The sequence below is a fragment of the Onychostoma macrolepis genome, chromosome 09 (genome assembly GCF_012432095.1).
Source record: "Onychostoma macrolepis isolate SWU-2019 chromosome 09, ASM1243209v1, whole genome shotgun sequence".
Lineage (NCBI taxonomy): Eukaryota > Metazoa > Chordata > Actinopteri > Cypriniformes > Cyprinidae > Onychostoma > Onychostoma macrolepis.
Genome location: NC_081163.1, coordinates 5,001,212 through 5,023,783, shown reverse-complemented (window position 1 = coordinate 5,023,783; position 22,572 = coordinate 5,001,212). Strand labels below are relative to the sequence as shown.

At 34.4% G+C, this 22,572-nt stretch overlaps 1 protein-coding gene and 1 long non-coding RNA gene across 2 annotated transcripts in view; one reads left to right on the top strand and one right to left on the bottom strand.

Moving 5' to 3' along the window:
* The window catches only part of col28a2a (collagen, type XXVIII, alpha 2a), a 32,407-nt gene extending 14,697 nt beyond the window's left edge, over positions 1 to 17,710 (bottom strand). The window contains 15 exon segments of the mRNA XM_058786972.1: positions 270 to 338; positions 683 to 751; positions 2,374 to 2,442; positions 2,570 to 2,638; positions 3,639 to 3,707; positions 6,156 to 6,209; positions 7,095 to 7,139; positions 7,245 to 7,289; positions 7,378 to 7,404; positions 10,130 to 10,174; positions 10,409 to 10,462; positions 11,998 to 12,057; positions 12,385 to 12,405; positions 14,200 to 14,774; positions 17,507 to 17,710. Of these exon segments, the coding sequence (XP_058642955.1) occupies positions 270 to 338; positions 683 to 751; positions 2,374 to 2,442; positions 2,570 to 2,638; positions 3,639 to 3,707; positions 6,156 to 6,209; positions 7,095 to 7,139; positions 7,245 to 7,289; positions 7,378 to 7,404; positions 10,130 to 10,174; positions 10,409 to 10,462; positions 11,998 to 12,057; positions 12,385 to 12,405; positions 14,200 to 14,774; positions 17,507 to 17,675 (1,440 nt within the window). The 5' untranslated portion in view covers positions 17,676 to 17,710.
* Positions 377 to 9,161, top strand: LOC131546889 (uncharacterized). The gene is made up of 5 exons (XR_009272801.1): positions 377 to 502; positions 632 to 874; positions 2,572 to 2,678; positions 4,100 to 4,197; positions 8,884 to 9,161. It is a non-coding gene; the product is annotated as an uncharacterized LOC131546889 (long non-coding RNA).
* Positions 17,711 to 22,572: the final 4,862 nt, after the last annotated feature.

Genomic DNA, 22,572 nt, shown 5'->3' with positions numbered 1-22,572 from the left:
TCTATACTGTCACTTTCAATCAATTTAATGCAATTTAAGTCTTTTATTATTATTTTTTACATTTTCTTTAATCAGCTTGTTAGAATGATTTCTGAAGGATCGTGTGACTATTCATCTATTTGTTATGGCAAGGTGCAGTTTAACTGAACACAACTCTATCTATTTTATAAAATAATGCATGTCCATTCATGTTCATTTTCTTAATTCATTGGACCCTGTAAGCAAGTCAAGGACAGTTAAGAACAGTTAAGATGGACACGTCATATCACCTTTTCTCCCTGAATGCCAAGCCCTGGGAGTCCAATTGGTCCTGGTAACCCTGGAGGCCCAAACTCACCCTGAAGACACAAAAGAGATAAGTCCATTTCAGATAGAGTAATACATCTCTAAAATCCTAAGATTTAATTTAGGGACATAATAATCTGTCTATTTTGAGCATAAGAAATGACTGGTGTTTTTTTTTTCAGTATTAGCAGGTGAGCAGAGCTCATCTTTTCCCACAGTAAGTTGAGCTGTGCTGCCCTCCCATCTGCTCTTTCTCACTCTTTATTACCCTCCCATAAGTCCCCGGCATTTAAATGGGAACTTAGGGCCAGTTTGCATACTTCATTAAGCCTTTTGTGTGTCGTAGGTGGTGTGGTTGTGTGAATCCCATTCATGGACTGATATATTTACAGCCCACCTTATCGCCTTTGATTCCATTGCCTGGCTGTCCTCTTGGTCCCTTCGGCCCCTCCAGACCCCGGTCCCCCTGTCAAACAAAAGAGGTGTCATCAGCCCAGTGTCCCTTTCTCTGCCATTCGAATGCATTTACTGCATTGCGTGTATTGTTTCTTCGTCTGTGGGATTTAGAAAACACCTGTTTTTCTGACTGGTAATAATACAGTGTAATCCCTCAGTGAGCACTAATTGTTGTTTATTCACAGTGGCTCAATTTGTCCGATGGTCGGTTTCACTGATAAGGATTAAATTAGAGCTAATCCAAGATTTTTTGATCTTGGTTTTATTTTAATTTGAGTTGTGTTGCACCAATTAATTTCAAACACCACTTAATTAACAGTAATTAAAATAAAACCTTCACCTGCAATGAATTTGCAATTGCGGTCCCAACTGTAAGTCACTTTGGATAAAAACGTCTGCAAAATGACTAAATGTAAATTTCAGTGTCATTTTTTAATATTTTAAAATGTATTATTGTCTCTATATGTATTCTATTTATTTTTTTTATTTTTTATTTTTTTTCGTTTTAGTAATTTTTGTACTTCAACTTAATATTTTAAATTAGCTTTTATATATATATATATATATTTGTGGTTTTCATTCTAAACTTAATTTAAGTTTTAGTAATTTTGTCATTTGTTTTATAATTTTTAGTAGTTTTTTTTTTTCATATTTCCATGTAGAGAAATATAAAAAAAAAAAAAAAAGTTTATTTATAGTTTTTAATTTTTTTTTAAGTTTAAGTTTTTTCATTTTATTTCAGATTTATTTCAATTCATGAAAACTATTTTTAATGGTTTTAGTTGCAGCTAACGATAACACTTATTTCTTATCGTCAAATGCATTTAATTTGTAAATGTTAGCATAAAATAATCTGATGAAAGAACATTGATAAGAAAAGTCAACATGTAAGTATATGCAAACTAATGACAAATGCAAGATCATTTTCGCAATAATTCCCTTAAAGATAAAGGAATATTATAAAGAGTTATGATAATATTCACAAAACATTTGATATATCTAGAGCACTTATGAATCCAAAGCAATACATTTATTTCTCTGGAAAAAATGGGTCAAAAATATTGATTAAACATCCTATAAATGCCCCTCAGTTCATTCACTTCAAATTGATTCAAAACTTGATTTGCATCTTCATGAATACTGGATATCATCATAAATCTGAAAAATATTGAGATATAATTTAGTTTAGCTACTATGTGAAGGTTTTCAAACAACTGAGGTTCTCCTTGACATGAATCACATTTCTTTGCTGTATTTTTAATTTACGATTACATTTTATGCACAGTTCTGGCTTTGATGTAGACCTAGTTACACTGCTAACATTAGACAGATTACAAAGAGTCTTTATAGAAGTCAAAGAAAAAGGATCCATTAAATTCTGTCTTGCATCCTCAGGCTGGTAATGCTCAGCTAATTGATCTGGAACATACAATAATTAATAGCCTTGGGTTTTGAAATGAGGATTTACCAGGGAACTTTAAGCCTCTAATGAGGTATTATAAAAATTACGAGTCTTTAATGCATTTGTTTACTTAGATCTTCTCAGATTGCCTTTGGCTGTTACAAATCTCCAGGTAGATTAAAGAGCATAGAGACATTAGTGAAAACATGGCGTTTTTGGGCTAACCTTACCTTTGGACCTGGAAAGCCCTCTCCTATTGGTCCTTTCTCTCCTTGAACCCCCTGTGGCCCTTGAGGCCCCTAATTTGATGAAGAAATGTGAGGTAAAATGTTATATAATCAATTCTATGGGTGTAAATTCAGTGTGTGCTGATAAGTAAACAGTTGTGGAAGCTGAATATTTTTGAATTTCTGCTTCTGTACTTACAGGCAGACCTGGCTCGCCTATGCCGTGCGGACCCGGAGGGCCTGGTCTCCCCTGAAATCCAATATCTCCCTACAGACGGATCAAAGACGTGAACAATTCAGGAGAAAAAGTAAGAACTACTCCATAGAAAATTACAGCATATCTGAGAATCCACAACCATTATCCATCCATGTCATCTAAAAAAATTGCACAATGAAAATCACCATTTAGTCACCTTTTATTCAAACTGAGCAAAAATATGCAATTTGGTGCAGATGCTGATATTTGTAAGGCCAAAAAGTAATGAGATCTTTATAACAGTATAACATAAAATGCATGTAAATATCAGTTTTCACTCTTTATCTCCCAATAATATGTCTTAGTAAGATGATATTTAAATGCTTGGTTTTATGATGTAATAAACATGTAATGCAATGCAATACAACGATGATGGAGAGACTAGACAACTACATTCCTCAAAAGCTACTTTTTGATACTTTTTTAATATGATTTTTCTAATGACATATGGATAGTTAAGTAAACCTACGTTGCTTCAGTCCAGTAAATATTACTAACAATATAAAAGCTATTCTTATGCTTTGATCTTATGCTTAAGATTTCACAGCAAAAACACACTTAAACCCTGACCTGATGTTGGACATTTGTACAATTATACTAAAAGGACTTCTACTTGCTAAAAAAGTATAAACCTCAATCGGACAACAGAGGGCATGTTGTAGATTGTGTGCAATGCTTTTTTTAAGAAAAGGTTTGTTAATGTTGATCATATAGGGGCCTTAAAAATTTGTGTAACAAATATGATACAGTAGGCTTTTGTTTCAAAGGAAACAAAAAAACATCTTAAACCAGCCTAAGGTGGTTTGCTGCTCTAAGCTGGTCTTACATCTCAGCCAAGCTGGTGTTATGATGGTTTAGCTGGTCTCCTAGCTGAAAAATGACCAAAACTCAACTAAACAAACTAAACCCAGTAAATCAGCTTAGGCATTTTCCCAGCTTTGAAGTCCTTTTCTTTGCTGCGATTTTGGAGAATTTAAGTCAATTTGCAGTCAAAAAGGTATATACGGCTGACCTTTGATCCAGGAAGTCCAATTCCACTGTCACCCTGAATTCCAGGTGGGCCAGCAGGGCCGCGATCACCCTGTGATTAATTACAAACAGCAATAACAGATTAGATACATGTAATTCATTAAACATCACATTCATCCAGAACTACTAAAAGTAGTCTTTGTAATTCGAGGAATTAAAGTTGGAACCAGAACCGTTCAATTATTACGATGCCTGTCCATATTTAGGGTGCTTAAGTAGCATTGCACCATCTGTAGAAGTGTTATTATGGAGTATGGCCTTGTATTTTGGCCAGAAGTGATATAGTAAAATCGTCTAAATGATGGATTTGCTTTTTTACAAATATGCAGCCTTGCACTTCATAAAATGTAAATTAATGGACTTGTGTGGATTATTTGTGGATTACTGTGATGTTTTAATCAACTGTTTGGACTCTCATTCTGACGGCACCCATTCACTGCACAGGAAATCCATTGCTGAGCAAGTGATGTAATGCTACATTTCTCCAAATCTGTTCCCATGAAAAAAAAAAAAAACTCATTTACATTATGGACAGCCTGAGGGTGAGTACATTTTCAGCTAATTTTCATTTTTGGGTGAACTATTCCTTTCATTTTCAACCAGGAGTTGAACCATATAGAGATGAACTGTTGTCAGAAAATACAAAGTACAATCCAATTTGATCAAGTAGGTCAAAGCAGTCACAAATCTGCTCATGACATTTACAGTATCCCCTTACTGTGCTGCCTTTCCACAGGCTGGAAATTCTCTTTGTTCACGTCACCACGATGCGTGTCTGTGCATGAATTTATACTTTGCACAGCATTTTTCCATCATGCACATTTCTACTGTTATTAGCTTCCAGGACAATAATCTCAGACCACCCATAGTCCATTTGGTGACCTGACAAGCACTTTCTAGCATCTCACTGGTTGACTGGTTAACCTCAGGGAGTAAGGATTATTATTTAAAATAATAATGACGGTTTATTTTCGCGGTATCATCTATTTTTAGATGATAAACAGGAAGTACAAAACAATTTGTCTTTCATGACGGCCTGTGACACTAGTTTTGTGAACCTGTGCATGTATGAAGAAGGATCCCTAATTAGTGAGGACATCTGCAGAGCTGTCTAAACCTCTGAATGCTTCCTGCAGTTAAATTAAACAAGGGGAAACTACTGGCAGAGCAGCAGACCTCTATTAAAGGAAATCCAGAACATGTCAAAACATGTTCATTCATCTTCGCCCCTTTTTGAGCACAAGTGCAAGGCATGCTTATACTAAACTGGATGCAGTTTGTGAACCCTTTGCACTGCAGACATAACCATGGTCTCTTTTGAAAGAAGACACTTAGAGGATCTGGTGTAACATACTGGATTAGTTCACCTAACAATTCAAATAACTTATTTACTCATCCTGATGTTTTTTTTTTTTTTTACGCATTGGAATCAATGACAAAAGAGAAATTTCAAAGAATTGCATCTATTTTCAATATAATAATAGTTCATAGTCAAAGTCAATGTAAAAAAAAGCACCATTAAAGAGCCATAAAAATAGTCTATATGACTCATGCCAAGATTTCTAAAGCCATGCAATAGACCATTGTCAGGGTCATTTTGACAGGAATGAAAACAAGGCTGTTAGGGATAAAAGTACTGTGTGTTTAATGTATTGTACTATTGTTCAAGAACATACCAACTATTCAGCTGACAAAACTTCTTTCTGAAAAATCTTTCAGTATATAACAACTCCAAAAAACAGTTTTGAAAGCTATGAGCTGTGAAAATGATGCGATCTAGGAGGACCTTGATACAGTGCATGCCATTGTAAAGACTGTAAGTCTGTCCCTCACAGCTTTGTTTTTATTCATGTAAAAATCAATATGTCATCTAACCTGATTAAGGTCTATAGCTTTCTGTATGTAAACAAATTAAAAATGTAATTAACTTTTAAATATTTGTTGTTACTTACTTTGTATTCCACAGAAAAATAATAATAATAGCCTACGTGTTTAAAACAACATGAGGAGTAAATAATGAAAGAAATTAATTGTTGGATGAACTATTCCTTTAAATGTATGACTAAAACAAGTAAGAAAATCTCAAATGCATTGTAAATGGATGCATAAAATATTTACATAAATATATCATACTGTCCTTGTCAAGGCCTAGAAACATAATGGAGTGAAATCCAAAAGTCTGTCTCTATTCTGCACCTCCTGTTACCTTCAGAGCGCATCATTTAGTCAGAAATGGACATAAATGATAATTCCTTCTAAAGAAATATGAATGCATCAATATTTCTCATTCATTTTGGCCAGAACGTTCTAATGCATTTTATCTAATGGATATAGCAAACAAATAAGCTTCCAGTGTGTGGGTTTTCTCATGCACTATAGCATGCAGAATAAGCAATGGCTTCTGGAGTCATGGGAGACAGTGAAAATTTTCCAGGTGTGCGTGTTAAACATGATGAGCTGAAATTTTCAGGATAATGGTTTGTGATTATAAGCCACAGACCTTCTTTCCCTGTAGGCCTTCTGGTCCGATGTCACCCTGTGGTCCTGGTAAACCCTGCAGGGGAAACATGAAAGGGTATGTTACAGTGTCTAGCATGAACATTTGAGTCTCTAGGACATTATCTGTAGACACCAAAGCATTATGCTGCTTTACAATACAGTCAAATGTACGTTTAGTCATATGTTGGGGGAAATTCAACATGTGTTTTAACATTTACCTCCTTTGAAATATATTGAAGCCTGTTTCCACCACGGGATAAAAAAATTAAATCCAAGTCCAAATTCATTTATATTATATCACACATTTCTGAGTTTAGGTCTGGCAATTCTATTTTTTTCTCAGAATTGCAAGATAAAAGTCTGAATTGTGAGAAACTCAGAATGACTAGAAAAAAGTTGTCATTGTGATATAAAATTCCGCAATTACCTTTAAAAATTTTAATCTTATGTTGGAAACAAGCATTCTTAAAAATAAGCTCTCAGATTTAGTTTGAAATAAATTAATGGAAAGGTTTTAGTTTGAAATACATGAATGGTACAAACATCTGTCTCAGGTGATCTAAATACAAGTGGTCAATGCTAAATACAGGCGTAAACGGCTTACTCAAAATGCATTTGCATATTAATAAACAAATGACCACCTATTCACCTGTCAATCAACTACACACTGAAAAGAATCTGGTGTAGGATTTACTTTTAAACAATTCACTCTCAGAAATCGCTACTACATTTCACAAATAATTTACAACTATAAAAAAACAATTTTTGTTACAACACTTTAAAAGTTAAAGGCTTTAAACAACAGTATGGCTTTAAAAGAAAACAACTGTAAACGGTAAACAACGTGATTAAACATTTTTGATATACATACGCATATGTTTATATATAAAGACAGATGTTATATTTAAAAATAAATATGAAATAAATGTATCAGACCCACCTGCAGACCTCTGGACCCTTGAGTACCAACTGGACCTTCAGGACCCTATCAGATGGTGCAATATAAACAAATTTAGCAATTGAAAAATATACACTATTATTGTGTTAAAATATTGGAGAAGTGTGCAGAAACTTCTGAAGGGCTACGCACTCTGTCTCCTTTGATTCCTGGAGTGCCGCATTCTCCTCTTTCACCCTGTAGACGGTCAGAAAAAAATCATAGTCATGACAATCTCATATGCTTCCACATAAATATATTATGAAAAGGTGCAGAGATTTAGTACCTTCTCTCCTTTGTAGCCTGGTTTCCCCTGGGAACAAAACAGGAAGACATTATTCATAATATGCATGCATGCATGCATTCATTCATTCATTCATTTATTCTTGCACATTGGTCAATGATGTGACACTAATCTACAACCCGAATTCCAGAAATAAAATGAAAACTAAAATAATTTTTTTAAATCACATGAGCCAATATTTTATTCACAATAGAACATAGCAACTAATTAAGTTAATTGACATCAGGTCTGTAACATGATTAGCTATAAAAGGGGCGTCTTAGAGAGGCAGAGTCTCTCAGAAGTAAAGATGGGCAGAGGCTCTCCAATCTGTGAAAGAGTGCGTAAAAAGATTGTGGAATACTTTAAAAACAATGTTCCTCAACGTCAAATTGCAAAGGCTTTGCAAATCTCATTATCTACACTTCATAACATCATCAAAAGATTCAGAGAAACTGGAGAAATCTCTCTGTGTGTAAGGGACAAGGCCGAAGACCTTTGTTGGATGCCTGTGGTCTTCGGGCCCTCAGACGACACTGCATCACTCATCGGTATGATTCAGTCATTGATATTACTAAATGGGCCCAGGAATACTTCCAGAAACCACTGTCGGTAAACACAATCCACCATGCCATCCGCAGATGCCAACTAAAGTTCTATCATGCAAAAAGGAAGCCATATGTCAGCGTTTCCCAATCCCAGTCCTCGCGCCCTCCCCACCCCGCTCTGCATATTTCCCTGTAAGTGCCCTGCGAAGTGAACATCACCGGATATTCCGCCATGATTCCAGTTCGAAACGAGTGTATATATTCCATTCAAAGGGCATTAAAGTGTGTGAGACGTGAATTTAAATTGTATTTATTTACAGAGGTATATAATGTCACACTCTTGTTGCTTGTCTGTGTGTGAAGATGCTGCAGACAGCGGCGCAGTGCAAATCCATGAATGAATGTTCCGAAGTGAAGTAAACTTCAACAGATTTCCCTGCTCAGGGAGTAGGAAGCAATGAACACTGTGTAGGGATCATATCAACTGGAGCACAGCTCATGCACGGAGCTCTCTTCTAACGAGCTGGTTATCTGAATCAGGTGTGTTAACTAAGAGAGACATGTAAAATATGCAGAACGGGGGCGCGAGGACTGGGATTGGGAACCGCTGCCATATGTGAACATGGTCCAGAAGCGCCGTCATGTCCTGTGGGCCAAGGCTCATTTAAAATGGATTGTTTCAAATTAGAAAAGTGTTCTATGGTCAGACGAGTCCAAATTTGACATTCTTGTTGGAAATCACGGACACCATGTCCTCCGGGCTAAAGAGGAGGGAGATCTTCCAGCATGTTATCAGCGTTCAGTTCAAAAGCCAGCATCTCTGATGGTATGGGGGTGCATAAGTGCATACGGTATGGGCAGCTTGCATGTTTTGGAAGCTGAAAGGTATATAAAGGTTTTAGAGCAGCATATGCTCCCCTCCAGATGACGTATATTTCAGGGAAGGCCTTGTGTATTTCAGCAGGACAATGCAAAACCACATACTGCAGCTATTACAACAGCATGGCTCCGTAGTAGAAGAGTCCGGGTACTGAATTGACCTGCCTGCAGTCCAGATCTTTCAACAAAAAATAACGTCAACGACCACAAACTCTTCAGCAGCTGGAAACCTATATCAGGCAAGAATGGGACCAAATTCCAACACCAAAACTCCAGAAACTCATAACCTCGATGCCCAGACGTCTTCAAACTGTTTTGAAAAGAAGAGGAGATGCTACACCATGGTAAACATGCCCCCATCCCAACTGTTTAGAGACCTGTAGCAGGCATCAAATTTGAAATGAGCTCATTTTGTGCATAAAATTGTAACATTTCTCAGTTTAAACATTTGTTATGTTCTCTATGTTCTATTGTGAATAAAATATTGGCTCATGTGATTTGAAATTCTTTTAGTTTTCATTTTATTCAAATTAAAAAATGTCCCAACATTTCCGGAATTCGGGTTGTACTGTCTGGATTTATTAAATTATTACAAAAAAAAAAATGCAATTCATACATACAATACATACACACTTAACAACACAGGTTTTTTGTAGGTTTAAAGTTTCAAAAATGTCTAGGTGGTATAAAACAAACTTGGACATTTTTTTTAAATAGTTTGAAAAAATCTTAATAATTAACTTAAACTTAATAAAACTTAATAATTAATGTTACAGTAACAGTTTTGTTTTAAAATAAAATGAATATTGTCTTCCAAATAAAAGATATCAAATATCTTTAATAATTGATAATTAGTTAGTACAAATGTGTAATTAGTTTATATATATTTTATTTTACACACACACACACACACACACACACACACACATATATATATATATATATATATATATATATGTGTGTGTGTGTATATATATATATATATATATATGTATATGTGTGTGTGTGTGTGTGTGTGTGTGTGTGTGTAAAATAAAAATATATATAATATATACATAAATATATTTATGTTAATAAACGTAAAATAGAAAAAATTCACAATAATTTAACCGTTTTTAAACAAACTTCTTTGAAAATTATTAAGTTGTGTTATCTGATTACTATTTTCTTGATGATTACACCACCTGACATTTCTTTTCTTTTTTCTTTTTTTGAACATACTTTTGAACATACATTTTCCCCATATATTTGTAAAAATTTCATTCAGTCATGTAGCACACTATTTGACGATTAAGCAGTGATTTTGTGACCCTGCTTCAGCCCCTCACCTCTGTACCCTCACGACCAGGAAGTCCACTCAAACCAGGATCACCCTAACAAGAGCACAAAACAAGTATTTTTCAGAAAGGGTTATAAAATACGGTTTGCCAGTCTTGATTCCTGTACTGTTCATTATAAGAAAGTGTTTATGAAATCTAAAGTAAATATATGAACTGACAAAAACATAACAGTATAACCATCAGCTTCCTCATCACATTTCCCATGTGCATCCACAGAAGCAAGAGAGAATGACAGATAGACAGTAGTAATAAAAACAAAATACTGACCTTTTGACCTTTAGCCCCAGGGGTTCCGTCCTCACCTGGGCGACCCTTCTTTCCCTGCGGGGGGAAATAGGAGAAAGTGAGAAGCAGTGTCAACTCCACCCAAAATGTTTGCTCCATAGAAAAATTAATGACCTCATATGTCTGATGGGTTTATTAGACCCATAAAACTAACCGATCAAAATTCAGTGCATGCACTTAAAGGGATAGTCCACCCAAAAATGGGATCGGAAACTATTTGGTTACCAACATTCTTCAAGCTATGTTCCTTCATGTTCCACAGAAGAAAGAAACTCATATAGGTTCGGAATGACATAAGGGTAAGAAAATGATGACAAAATTTTCATTTTTGGATGAAATATCCCTTTAATTCTCATAGAGGATACATAACAGTTTGGCAAGTGACCTCAAGGTTTTGTTTTGTCAGTGTTATTTTAGCATTATTTATATACTATCTTAATATATTTTGATTTAATTATTTTCATGTCATTTTAATTTTAATTTATATAGTTTTAGTTAACATGAACACTGATTTATGTTTCTGAACTACCTACTGTTTGAGGACAAATTGTTCACCAGAAGTTACCTAAATCTGACAAAAGCAACTATAAGGAATTTATGGATTTCTTTTTTTCTTTCTTTTTTTTTTATTAAAGATTTAAAAAGTAATTTTTTTTTTTTTTTTTTAAACAGTTCAAATGAAACAATTCTTTAAAATAAATCAAACAGCTCTATGAATGAACAAGGACAGTCTGGAGTTTGAGTTTATTATACGAGTGCACTTGGCACCTGGTCAGTGCTAAAAGTGCTGGCCAGAGGAGGTTAAACCGGGTTAAACTAATGAGAACAATTACTGAGGCCTGTAATTTATAGTCATGAGAATGTGTGGAATCCCAGAGAGGTGAAAGCACCTGGATAATGATGGTTAGGCATCTGTCAATGAATAACTGACTCTAACATGATCCGGCCTTCTACACACTACAGGTTAGCGTTATAAACCATGTTAAAAGAGTAATCAGTTTCATATAATTTTATCTCAAGTCAGTCTGAACATGTTCAGTGCATCTATGTTATCAAACTTAATTCAAAGTGGTAATTTTGAAGACTGCATATAATTCTCCAAGTGACACAACGGCATGCGTTTTGTGTCTCAAAAATGCAAGGAAAAAATGCTAAATAACTGCAAAAATATATATATTACTAAAGCTATTAACCCATCATTGGTAGTTGTGGCAAAACGTTAATTTTGGACCCGAAGGTGATTGAAAGTCAAGGTTTTCAGCCAAAACATGCAATTACATTCTCTTCACTTTCAACAGTCTGAACATGAAGGAGACTTCTTTTGAGGAATCTTATTCTGTGTTTTGCCCAAGGTGGTGCAGAGGGGTCCTGACAAAGACGATAATTATCCTGACTTTTACAAAGCAAAGCAGTTATCCAAAATGTCAGAATCATGCCTGTCTCTTTCCACTGTTGACATTCCTCTAAGGAAACCGTACCTCTTAGGAATAGAAAAAGGAGAAAAATGCGCCTGTGGGCTCGCATGGAAACACCATCCCATGTTGGAGGAAGTTTGAAGTGTAAATACTTACCGCCGGTCCGCTGGGTCCTCTCTCGCCCTTCTCGCAAGCACACTTCGGGGACAGAGGACACTAAATATAGAGGAAAGAGTCAGTTTTATTTGCTTTGTGTTTCAATAAGGCCGAGATGGGGAAAAACTACTTTCTGGGAGAAAAAACAGTGTTTGTGTGTGTGTGCGTGTATATATATATATATATAAATATAAAAACTAGATACATAATTCCGTGTATTTTTCAAATCAGTTTATTTCATTTGCTAATCCGAGTGAACTGGTTCACTAGAATGAATCAGACTTTCTTACTCTACACAATACAGTGTACGGGAGAATAATTAGCTATTCCTCAACACTGCAGTAATGCATAAAATATCATAAAAGACTTTTAATATTATTTACTTACCCCATCGTTTGCCAGCTGAGCCTGTGTAGGGAGTAACAAGAGGAAAATTAGATTCTGTCCAAATTTTAGCTGCTATATTAATTGTTGCTCTTTGGCAAGCCTTTCATTTGTGCAGTTTGGGTAAACAGTACGAACAGTTAATATCAGGCCATACATTATACAAATCTCTCAGAGCAACAAATGTGATGAAAGGAAACGGTATCATTTTACATGCATAGTCTTGCTTTACATTGGAAGTATATCAAAGTGTTTCTACACAAATGAGAAAAATTAAACCTGCTTTAACATATCAGCATAACAGCAGGAATGACAACAAGAATTTATGGCATATATAAACCCAGATGCATGTCAAAAAAGCCACAACAGGGCGTGTTTAAATATAGTAAATGAAGTGTAGAAAGGCTAATCATTAGGTGTCAGGGGTCCCAAAACACTAGATCTTCTGTGTGTCCAAATATTGATCAAATACAGTGTCAAATGTGGTTAGCTAGTCTTATCTGCTTTAAACTGGTTTGGAAGGTCTCCAACTGGCAAGTCCAACCCCAAAAACCAGCCAACTAAGACCAGCAAACCGATTTTCCTATTATTCATTTTGATATTCATTTTGAACAATCTCCATATCATTTTTGAAAATCCCAACATTAACTGTTTACTCTGTCAGTGTTTAATACACAGCATAAGAATAACTCTTTTCAATCTGTAATTTGATTCTTAGTGAATCAAACAGCGGAACCAATTCACAGCTCAACAAATAACTCTTATGAGTCAACTCAGTTCTTTAAATGAATCATTCAAAAAGATTCAGATGTTTGAATCAGTCTGAGGGATCATCTGAATGGACCCAATAATAATAATAATAATAATAAATAATGTAAAAGAAGATGAAACTAAAAGAAACTGTATTTAACAATTAGTCAGTTTTAGAATCATGAGTGTCATGAGTGTGAATTTGGATTGAATTGACCACATCCTTGAACTAGTAACTTGTTTGGAATTCCTGATGACTCTTTTGAACCAGTTCTTTTTAGTGAATCAAAAACATACAGTGCAAAAAATACTAATATCCAGAGCAAAAGAAAAGATTAGTTCACAAAGATTCAGCAGTTAGCTACCGTTTAAATCAGTCTAACGGATCGTCTAAATGGACACACCATTTTCAAGCTTATATTATTAATTGGCTGTGTGAAAATGTATGATATTCAGTAATTTTGTAATCCACCAATGGACAATAAAACTAAAATATGCACAAATCAAGTAATCCTGGAACTAAAAATCTGTATAGATACCCAAACATGGCTGCTTCTCTGCTGGAGAAGTGTTAGTAGCTTGTAACTCTTATAACGCTTCCACCCTTGAACAAGCCCAGACAGAATCAGGAGACTTTTTGCATTTCCTGAACTCATTTTAGGGAAAAATGGTTACACTTTATGGTTACAATTTTAAGGTGTCCTTGTTACAGTGTGCATTTACTTACTATATGGTAGGTTTAGGGTTTGGCTTAGGGTTGCTTGCGTAATTATGCATTATTTATTGTTATAATAGTAAGTACAATGTAACTTGTGTAACAAGGACACCTTAAAATAAAGTGTTACCAAAAAAATCTTTGGAATGGATTTAAACATGGTAAACAGTAATAAATGAAGCTGAATATACCCTCATTGGTAGCCGAAGCCAAAATAATGAACACAAATATACTCAAGTTGCTGGAATGAGTAGAATTTGAGCAGTTCCAAGAAATGTGTGAAGAATTTTGTGTGGGCCTGCCTGTGCATACAGTGTGAGAGCACAATGAGTGATTGGCGAAACCATACTTACAATCTGAATTATGACTTTTTCCATGACGTTCGTGTCCTGTAGATTATAGAGGAATTTGGTGGCCGGCGTACTGGCCAGCAGTCTCAGGTTTGCTGTGTTGGCAGGTTCATTGGCGCTACGAGTGATGCCAATCGTGAAGACCTTCACGCCCTGGTTCTTTGCGTCAGCCATAGCAGAGAAGATATCAGGGTTTCTGGGATGAAAAGTCCCGTCTGTGAGGAGCAGGGCGATCTTGATGCTTTCTGGGCTCGATTCTTCCAGAAATATCTTGGTCATGTTGGTAATGGCGTAGGTGGTGTAAGTGCCGTGGCCGATGTAGGCCATCGGGGCGATGCTGCTCTTGAAGTTCGCCGAGCCTTTCCACTGTTTGAGGGTCTGCTCGATAATGACGTGGCTGCTGTACTGAAGCAGGGCCGCTCTCCAGCTGAGTTTGCGACTTGTGTCCAAGCGGATGCTCTGGAGGCCTTCTATAATGTCCATAGTGAACTTTTTCTCCTGCTGGTGGTTGTCTTTGGCCGTCTCGGAGCTGTCCAGCAGGAAGGCCAACTCCAGACTGCAGTCCTCATCCAAGATGGCTGATGCCACAGCATGGGGAAAAAAAAGGGAAAGAGCGGTGTTAAAGAAAGATTCAACTAGTTGGGTACATTCAGAATGACTCCTTTTTATTTTGATTGGATAGGCAGGAATTTATTGAGTTGCAAACAACAAAGGAAATTCATTAGTCCCCACCATATGTTTTGTGACAAAACATAAATAAATATATGATTCATTTTGACTAATTATTAATTTGTTCCCTGTTATGATTAAGCATATTTCTCTGTACTGAGTTTAATATCGTCATTAATTATCACAGCTATCAACACCACAAAATGGCCAACACTTAGTTTTCAGATTTATAAAAAATAAATATTAAAAATTGATATATAACACAATCAAAATTGATATAATAAATATATAATATTTTTTTATCAAATATTATGTAAATTAGATATGTTACATATACTGAGTAAATTAAATAAATAGATATGTAATATTTCATAATATATTGAGTAAATTAGACCATTGTGGGAAATTAAGTGTTTTATAAAGTGAAAGTCAATTTATTAATTATAAATAAAAATAAAAATAAAATATATTAGTCAATAATAAAATAATGTGTGTGTGTTTATGTTACCGGAAATAATATCTGTACATAAGATAACATTCATAATGCATATTAAGAAACAATAAATATTTGATAAAATATTGAATAAATCAGATATATTATATATACACTGAGTAAATTAGATACATAATATTTTACAATATTTTAAGTAAATACATTATACAATTACATAAATATGCATATTAGATATATTGAGTAAATTGGATAAATGATAACTTTTTGTAAAATAAACAAATTAGATTATTGTTCATAATGAACTGGGCCCGTATTCATGAAAAATCTTAGCGCTAAGAGTTGCTCCTAGTAACAAAATTCTAAGAAAATTCTTAGAAATGTGGGTGTTTCCCCTTAAAATTAAAGAAAATATCCTAGAAAAGAAAAAAGTAATTCAGAAAGCATCTTAACCCTTAAAAGAGGTCTTAAGGTCCAAAATTGTTAGGAGTACAGACGAGGACTTTTAAGAGGTTTAAGAGTTTCTTTAGCAGCGGAGAAAATGGACTAAACATGAAGAGGGAGAAAAATTGTGTTGTACACAATGCATGACTGAGTTAATAAGATGCTACACATTAGATCGTGCAGGGATGTTTGTGACCGATCGTATTTGAAACACGCTAACATCTCCGACACCGCGCAGAAATGACCTAGCGCCAGAAATGGACGTATCACTACAGTAACTACATTAACATATTTGGTAACTGGAAAAATGCAACACTGCAGCAGCGGTGATTTGGGTCTGCACCTGACAGCACTTTCAGAACCTCATTGTGTCGCTGTTCATTTCCTATAAAATACGTTAAGTATGACAGCATGGTAAATAAAAGATAAAGAATATATATATACATATATAATATGTGTGTGTGTGTGTGTGAGAGAGAGAGAGAGAGAGAGAGAGATAGTACAGTACAGTAAAACAGCAAAAATGATGCCTGTAATTTCAAAGTGAAGGCTTAAAATAAACCCTACTCTTAAAAGCGCTCTTTTATTTCCTTCTTGGACAACCAACCAATCACAGTCTTCAAAAGACTGTGTCATAGCTAGCAACGGGGTCAGCCCCGCCTCCTCACTAAGGTAAAAGTTTTTGTCTTTTCCTCGCTCAGAGTTGCTCTCAGTTTGCTCCTGAATCACTTTTAAGCTAAGACTCCTAGTTAGAAATTTTTAAGCTAAATTAGGAGCTCTCTAAGAGGATTCTTAGAATCTTTAAGAATACGGGCCCTGATCTATAAAATAAAAGTTAATTTATTTAAAAACAATCAAAAAGTAGACTGACTGAAGCAATATGCATTTCTGTGCATGTCTTTCCATTTTTCATGCTTCATTAAATTCAAATTCCAGAATTCCAGTTCTGCATCTTTACGACTTCAATTCAATTGGGAATTTAAAAGGCAAATTCACTTCTGAATAGTGCTCAGCTCTGCCATTTATCTAGCTATTTGTCTTTTTGTCCGAAAAAGTTAGATTATTCCACAATGTTTCAGAAAATTTCAATGTTGTCTTAAACAAAAAAGAACACTAATGCTCTGTCTCCTAATGATCATTTTTGGACTCATGAAGCAATGCAATCTGTCATCTGATCTTACTTTCAACACAGAAGCTCATCAGTCTTCATGTCACCAGTGACAAGACATGGCCTACCGGGTCTTATACAGATATGAATAAATCATGTTCATGTTAGTAGAACTGAGCGCCTCAGGGCTCCAAAATCACTACATCCAGACACATCCTCCTCCTAGACGGCCTTTAAATATGCTGCTAGTATTTCTAGTATGTCCTAACATGACATTGCATGTTTTAAGGCATAACACTAGCTTCATGTTTCTTAGACAGCATGAGATGCACTGATGGTGACCCATGAGTTTATAGCTCATACATAGTAAAGAAGAGAAACAAATATCCTTATTAGGTGTCAAGAACAACCACATTTATGGTTTAAAGTCAACATCAAATGCATTTGCAACCCACTGACAAATTTGAGTGAAACAGGATATTCAATAAGAAAACGTGTAGGACAGGACTTGATTTTATCCGTTGACAATTGATTGGATCATTAAAAATCAACAATATGCACAACAGACCATCTATATAATTTATTTACGCTACTAAAACAATGCATGCATACTGTCACACTACAACGAGACGCCTCACCTTGACCGTCATGTTTCTGCAGAAGGGCTGCCGTCTGTCCTCTAGTCTTAACTCTTGTTGGTCCAGTTTTTTCCTCGTAGAAATCCTGAGCCCAAACGCTCAGCAAAACAAAACACAACACAGACCACCTCAACGTATGAGCCATGACTGCCACTCCTGCAAAAATCATAATATATTAGTATGTTATTAGAAACTTGAAAAGAACATGTCCAGATCACAATTTACCCCAAAATCAAAAGAGGAAAATAGCATTTTGCATGAGGGGAATTAAGCTTAATTTAAGGCCATTGATTGTTACACTGTAAAAAGTGATAAGTTGACTTAACTTAAAACAATTGAGGAAACCTGTTGCCTTAAAATGATTAAGTACATAATAATTAAAAAAAAAAAAGTTAAGTGAACTTGACAATTCAATTAACTTATTTTTTTAATTATCATTTACTTAAAAATTTTAAGGCAACGGGTTTCCTCAATTTTTTAAAGTTAAGTCAACTTATCACTTTTTACAGTGTATATTCTTTATTTTATTACATTACAAAACCATTTATAATACAAATTTTAACGAATTGCAGCAATGCATATATGTCACTTACAGTGCAAAAAAAATTGTTTTCTCATTTTCTTTATGCAAAACACATTTTCTTTCTCTGCAAGATAATATTTCATGCCAAAATCAAAGGATAAAAATGAGCCATTATATTTTGCACGAAGATAATTTAGCTTAATTCAAGGCCATCGACTGTATATATAAAATGGCAATAAGAAAATAATAATAATTTAAAAAAAATTCATTAGTGTGAAAAAATATGGAAAAAATACATAATTAAAAAAAAAGTATTTACAGAACATGAAAGTATTTGTTGCATTATTTCCTTTAGTTTAATACATTACAAAACATTTATAATAATGTAAAAATTTGTAAAGAAAACATGCTTAAATGACATGAAAATGTCACATGCGATACAAAAAGATAATTTATTGTCATTTTATTTATGCAAAACAAATTTTCTTATTTTCTTTGTGAATGAATGCATTTTTTCCTCAAACATGAATCAATAAACCATTAACAATTTCCAAGGGCACATAAAACCTTTAACTCACACTGATATTATTTTTTATACAAACCTGCTTGGCATGCACTATACATTATGGTAGTATATTACCTTCCATAGAGACTTTATTACCCGACTAAAAATGCAAAGCTCAAAGACAGCAATAAAAGAAAGGCTCATATTTTTTATTAGATGTTGAAAAGTGACTCACCTTTGGGAGCAAAGCCTCTTGCCACAAGCGAGCAGCGCAGGTGTGCAGCTCAGCGTTCCTCGGGTGACGTGTGAGTGAGTGAAGAGCACTTCTGCCTGATTCAACAGAAGTAGATGGCGTCCTGTCACAGCTCATTTCCCTCCCACTTTAAAGGGAAGGAGGACCCACCGAACTCTTTAGTAGTTCTGCATGTCTCCCCTCAAGATTGCAGAGAGAGTGAATCTAAAAGCGTACTGCAGTAAGCACTATAGATGTGTCTCATGTACCTTTTCCAATGATTTCCTTTTAAAAAATTCACGCTCAAAAGATATTTAGGCCTAAATGTAAGATTTATGTATTTGAATTGCGCATAAAATTTCCTTCTATTTGGATTACACAGTTTTAACATACAGTAATATAAACTTAATGTGATGCATACTTTTCAGTCATACATAAATGAAATGGATAACATTTCTAAAAACTTAATGTGTATTAAATACACAATAGCCAGGTTTATATATTTATGTAGGTATATAAGCAATTTCAATTAACGCACTTTAAAAATATGAAAATTTCAATAAAGATGCAAATAGTTAAACTACACCATGATTTTTTTGAGTGCAGAAATACACAAATATGCATCACATTAAGTTTATTAGCTCATGTTAAAGCTGTGTAATCCAAATGGATGGACATTTTATATGCAATTCAAATACATAAATCTTAAATTTAAGCCTAAATATTATATTAAGTTCATTAAAGGCATAAATGAGGAAAAGTCTGTCAACCAAATCACAGTTTTTCATGAAACTGAACTGCTGAACTTCAAACACAAAGCTATAGTATGATTTCAGAAGACATGCGATATAGCGCACGAGTCTTAATATGGATGACTTTTATGCTTTTGTTCTGCTTTTTGGACCCAGATCATTCATGATGAATTTGAAAAGAGATTTGGATGTACAGATACTGACAGAACTATTCTGCTGATCTGCTACTGCTGGTTTGAGCTTTTATTCAACAAGACAGACTCAAGATATATGAGACGAGGCAAACAAAGGGGAATATGGGTGGAGTTAGTTTTACAAGTCTTTAGTCTTTCTTCAGACATTCCACTAGATGCTACGGTGGTTGTCATGGTGATCAGAGGGCCTGACCTTATCTAGTCTTTTCTTTAGCATTGTCCCGTCCCTCTGTCCAGGTCATCAGGGTATTGCACTGGCCTAAAATACGACCACAATGTGAGAACGTGAGATCATCCCTGCCGTTCTGAAAGACATACTGAGCTGTTTCCACAAAACTATAGTCTCTTTTGCTCAACAAGGCAGCATTTTTTTTTTTTGGATTAAAAATATAGTAAAAACGGTAATATTGTAGCTGTTTTCTATTTGAATATATTTTAAAATCTAGTTTATTCCTGTGATGCAAAGCTGAATTTTCAGCAGTCTTCAGTGTCACATGATCCTTCAGAAATCATTCTATATATAATATGCTGACTTGCTTGTGAAGAAACATTATATAATCAATATTGAATACAGCTGTGCCGCATAACATTTTTGTGTAAACTGTAATGCGTTTTCTTCAGAATTCTTTGATGAAAAGAAAGTTCAAAAGAACATCATTTATTTGAAATAGAATTAGAAAGGTGTCTTTACTGGATAAAAGTAAAAGTATTAAAAGTATTTCTTTCAAAAAAACAAAAAAGAAAACAAATGCATGGCCTCAAGCACTATTTGATAAAAGACTAACAAAACAGAAACAGATGTTCACAAAACTGTGACATATATTATTAAAATGAATGAGAATAAACCATTTTCCCACTTTACAGAGAGAGCTGTACATTTTATAAAACAGCACAAACAGAAAAATAGCAGTATGGCAACAAAAAAGGAAAAGAAAAGAGGAATGTTTGCACAGTGTATATATTATCTGGGGCATTTTTATCACTTTTGGTGCCATTTCACCCCCGAGTCCCGGTTGGTTTCTGACCCGAGTGTGAGCGTATGTGACCTGTGACCAAAGTGCAAGTATGATACAAGTGTTTGCATGTCCAGAAGCCGAGGCTCTTTTCTTCAGCTGTGCTGTGGGTGACAGGGATTTCAGTTTCAGACTCCGCAGGCTATGACTGACACTCTGGAATGCTTTGTTTCTGCAACCCATTTTACCCTCTCAATGGTATTATGGTAGAAAACTATGAATGTGAGAAATCAGAAAAGAAATCTCTTCATTATCTCAGCAGCAACAAGAATGGAGAGCAGAAGTTTCTTTCTTCTCAGATGTTCTCCTAAGAAAAGACCCCAGTGTTCATTTCGACAGTTTTTGCCTTTTGGCGGAAATATCCTTTAAATATAGTCTATGTTCCATCATGTCAAATTTGTTATTTTAGTCAGTTATACTCACCTAAAATGGCATCTGTTTTTAGTCAATGATGTAAATAACATATTCCCAGCAATAACATTCTAAGAACTTTGGCTAGATTCTCTCAAAGTTCTGAACAAATGCTCTTCCAGTAACATTCTTACTATATGAATGTATTAATTAGACAATTACTATAGAATTACTATAGAATGTATTAGAAAGTTTTCTGGTGTTTAATAATGTTCTCAAAATGCTAGCACACACACACACAAATTATTTATACATTGTTTATAGAATGTTATTTTTCTGAAACATTATTTGGATGTTCGTCTAACATTTCTAAACTTGTTTCATAGTGTTCAGAAAACATTCAGAGACAACATTCTTATAATATTTGCCAAATGATAAAATGGAACATTCCCTTTGTATATCCAAGGGGGGAAAAAAAGTTTTTGAAAAATGTAAAAAAAATTAAAAATTAATAAAAAAAATTAATAATTGGTTTTCAGTACCTAATGGGAACATTAGCAAAATGTTCTTAGAACATCTTATCCATCATCACTTGACTTCATCTTTAAAAAAAAAACAAATTCGCTTATTGTGACTCTGGACCACAAAACCAGTCATAAGGGTCAATTTTCCGAAATTGAGATTTATACATCACATGAAAGCTGAATAAATAATCTTTACATTGATGTATGGTTTGTTATGATAGGACAATATTTGAAAATCTGGAATCTGAGAGTGCAAACAAATCTAAATATTGAGAAAATCGTCTTTAAAGTTGTCCAAATTAAGTTCTTATCAATGGATATTACTAATCAAAAATTAAGTTTTGATATATTTATGATAAGAAATTTACAAAATATCTTCATGGAACATGATCTTTACTTAATATCCTAATGATTTTTGGCATAAAAGAAAAATCAATAATTTTGACCCATACAATGTATTTTTGGCTATTGCTACAAATATACCCCAGCGACTTAAGACTGGTTTTGTGCTCCAGGGTCACAATTGTAAGTCGCTTTGGATAAAAGCGTCTGCTAAATGAATAAATGTAAATGTAGAATATATTTTTGTTAGCTGGGTCATGGATGAAAACATGCAGAAGTATATTAAACGCACTTTACATGTTAATTTAAACATGCATCTCCATTTAACATAAATGAACAATAAGAGTACACTATTGTAATAATGTTGTGAATCTTTATGCTTTTGTTATTCGTCGTTTGTTTAGTACAGTTAGGGAAAAAGCGGATTCACAACATGACTGAAATATTTTGACTTAGTCAAAACGAAGTAAATCCACAAGTGAATTTGAACAGATTTTATATACATCTTTATTCCTAAATTCAGTATATTTGAATAAAAACAATTATCATCACAATGTTTCATCTCATCTATCATTGACAAATCTTGGTTGACAAAAAAGGTGTTTGGCATTTTCACGAAATGATTCCAAA